Source organism: Montipora capricornis, chromosome 1 (assembly GCF_036669925.1).
Source record: "Montipora capricornis isolate CH-2021 chromosome 1, ASM3666992v2, whole genome shotgun sequence".
NCBI classification, from domain to species: Eukaryota; Metazoa; Cnidaria; class Anthozoa; order Scleractinia; family Acroporidae; genus Montipora; species Montipora capricornis.
In genome coordinates this window covers 39451273-39454170 of record NC_090883.1, presented here as the reverse complement: position 1 = coordinate 39454170, position 2898 = coordinate 39451273, and the positions used below count along the sequence as shown (strand labels likewise).

The following is a 2898-nucleotide window of genomic DNA, read 5'->3' as shown; positions in this document are numbered from 1 at the left end:
GCTTCATACAATCAAGTACAACAATTTAATCAAAGCGCGGCGGTTTATGAGGGGACGGACATACCGGAGTTTAACGGCCAATTTGTTCAATATGCAGCGGACAACGTCGATCATAATATTTGTACGCTTCATGGGAAAGACACTTTCCATGGGATGGGCATCGTGGCCGCTGTCACACCATTTACTAGCCAGACAAGGTGCGTACCAAGAAAGAAAGTTACGTCCAGGGAACTTTCTGAAGCAGGTAAAATCGAGATATATCCCTATGATGAGAGGCGGTTAGAAGAGGTGGAGATCAAATACAATGACGTGGCTGTTGCTAGGGTAGTGGATCCCATGGAGAATCTCGATGTGCTCTGGAAATCGTCCCTCTTGTTTAGTTTCAGTCGTCCTGCGTGGGGTGGGCTAATGCAGCACGTCTTGACTGGAGACCACTAAGGAAAATCATCTGTGATATTTCTGCCCATGATCAACGTGAGCGCAAGTGATGCCACCTGTATATATTCAACCCTCAAGTTTATCGTGGAACACGCGAAAAGGCATAACATCACAGCACCTGCCGTCACCTTCGATCAGCCTTTGTTGTGGAAAGCCTTTTGCATGGTTCAAGGGGAACCACCAACCAGTCCAATACGCAGTTGCATCCCAAGGCTGGGCCCCTTTCATACCAAGATGAGTTTTGTAGGCTCTATTGGGCATCTGATGGCAGAATCTGGTCTGCGAGAGATATTGGAAATCATATATGCGCCTAATGCAGTCGACCACATGCTTAGTTGTAAGGCCATCTCCCGAGCAGTACGTGGTCACTTTATCGTCGATGCTGCTTTAAACTGTCTCCTGTATTCAGCCGCTCTGGGAGTTACTGTACCGCTAAGGTTAGGGTTAGCACCCGCCGTTGCTCCTGTCGCAAAAATGATCTACCATGTAATCCTGCTTGTGGTCAGTGCAAAGGGTCTGCTTGTACCAACGCACCCGAGCAAATCCCTGACGATGAAGATTCTGATTCCGACTCTGGTTGAACAAATTAGCTCTGAAAGGCGGTTAAAGCGGAGTACAAAGTAAGATACCCCTCACCTGCTTTGTTATCGGATGGCAGTCATCGGTCTGTATAAGATTTGAAATTATAGACTTTTGTTAGGAGCCCATGGGACCAATGTCAAACGTTCCATTGACGGGACTTTCTTTTCTGCACCAACAAAGCAGAATGTTTAGATTAACAGATATTGTGACCTCTATAACTGTTTAGAAACTAAAGATTGATTGCGGGATCGACTTTAGAGGAAAAGGCTTTCTAGTCGTACCGTGCAATGTAACGGGATTATGATCTGGTTTAAATTGATAAATAGAGCGTAAACAATGTGACAATTCTTATCGAGTTGTACGAATAGCACGATTTAAACTTAAACAACAATCCAGCGGCTTACCCGGCCCAAAATTGTTACTGTATTGAGACAATAAAATAGTAGCCGTCATATAAATTGGGTACCCTGTGGTTTTTCATATAAGCTTTGTATGGGAATTTTCTTTTCCGTTTTTCGGGGCCCTCCCAAACTCCGATTCTTTGGGACTTTTGATATGTTGTTAAGGACATCCGAATGAGCCATAATCCGTTGAAAAACCTTTTGTTGCAATTTGTTGAGGGTCTGACCCCAATTTGACTGGACTATGTGTCTCTCAACGACAAAGAAAGCAGAGAAGAGACACCCTGGGAACGAAGTTGCAAAGACTCAAGCTTTCAAGTCCGTGTGTTTTTGAACTAAAGACGAACAGATGAAATTAGCAACTCAAACTCTTCTTTGCCTCTACGAAGAAACTTAACAATGTTTGCTGACGTATGGAAACCGTTCACATAACCAGGGACTGCAGCAGCAACGACAAAAAGGTCTGCAAAAACCTAGGGAGTACAGTAATTTGTGCATGGAATCTCCATTAACAATTTTCGAAATGATACGTTTTGCAAATTAGTGTACAACGTTCCTTTTGATACACTGGTCTTTAACTCTGTCGTTAATAATTAAAGACCCAGGCCCGGGTTCCTCGAAGCATGGTTAGCGCAAACCAGCGTTAAATACCATGGAAACCTATGGGTTTTGCTACCTCTCATCTCAGCCAACGGTTAGCGCCAACCAGGCTTTCAGCAAATGGCCCCACGAGACAAGGACCAGGACAAGGAGCCGCCGCGTTGGTTGCGGGCGATTCGAACTTTGTTAAGTAATTTGCGATAACATAATAACATAATTAACAACGCGTAATCAACGCACTATTACACGCACAACTGCCCAACCAGTTAAAGCAACGGCAGGTCGATCATTACTGGTCCATCATTTAAATGAGTTCCGAATGAAAAACAGTTTCCTCCACCGCCAAGGACAACAACATCTTGCGAACCATTCCAGCAGACACTGCAGTGATTATGAAGCATCAAAGGTGCATGGGGGGCTATGAAGGCCTTAATAGAAACAAATAAGACAAAATAAAGTTAAAAAACGGTTAAGACATGTCACTTAAAATTACAATACCAGGTAGTTCAAACAGAACTACTGACGAATCTGTAGTAGCTAATTACGGAGAAAAGTGGCCAGGAATGGGACTCGATCCCCGGGGATCGTTCAAGTAGTTTGTCTTGCCGTGAAAAAATTTAGTTTTTGTGACCACAATTTTTAAGCTAAAATATAGATATTGTCTTCAAAGGTGAATCAGAGGGTTCACACATACGAAGCATAGGATGCAAATTTCGTTTGTTTGTTATTTATTTGTTTAAGCAGGTTGAAGTTTTGGCAGCTATTCAGCTGATGTGGACCTGCTATACCCACCCACCCATATACACAGAGAGGACAGCCACAAAACCGAGAACTTCATCCCCTACTCTTCTCGAATAGTGTGTGGGTTCTTTAACGT

General features: G+C 43.6%; 1 protein-coding gene across 2 annotated transcripts in view; it reads right to left on the bottom strand.

Annotated features, from left to right (window-relative positions):
- Positions 1-2188: 2188 nt before the first annotated feature.
- LOC138043074 (tRNA wybutosine-synthesizing protein 4-like) overlaps positions 2189-2898 on the bottom strand; it is a 13571-nt gene continuing 12861 nt past the window's right edge. For both annotated transcript variants that reach the window (XM_068889190.1, XM_068889199.1), the window contains exon 20: positions 2189-2449. In XM_068889190.1, coding sequence (XP_068745291.1) covers positions 2288-2449 — 162 coding nt within the window. In that variant the 3' untranslated portion in view covers positions 2189-2287. The remainder of the gene's footprint in view (positions 2450-2898) is intronic.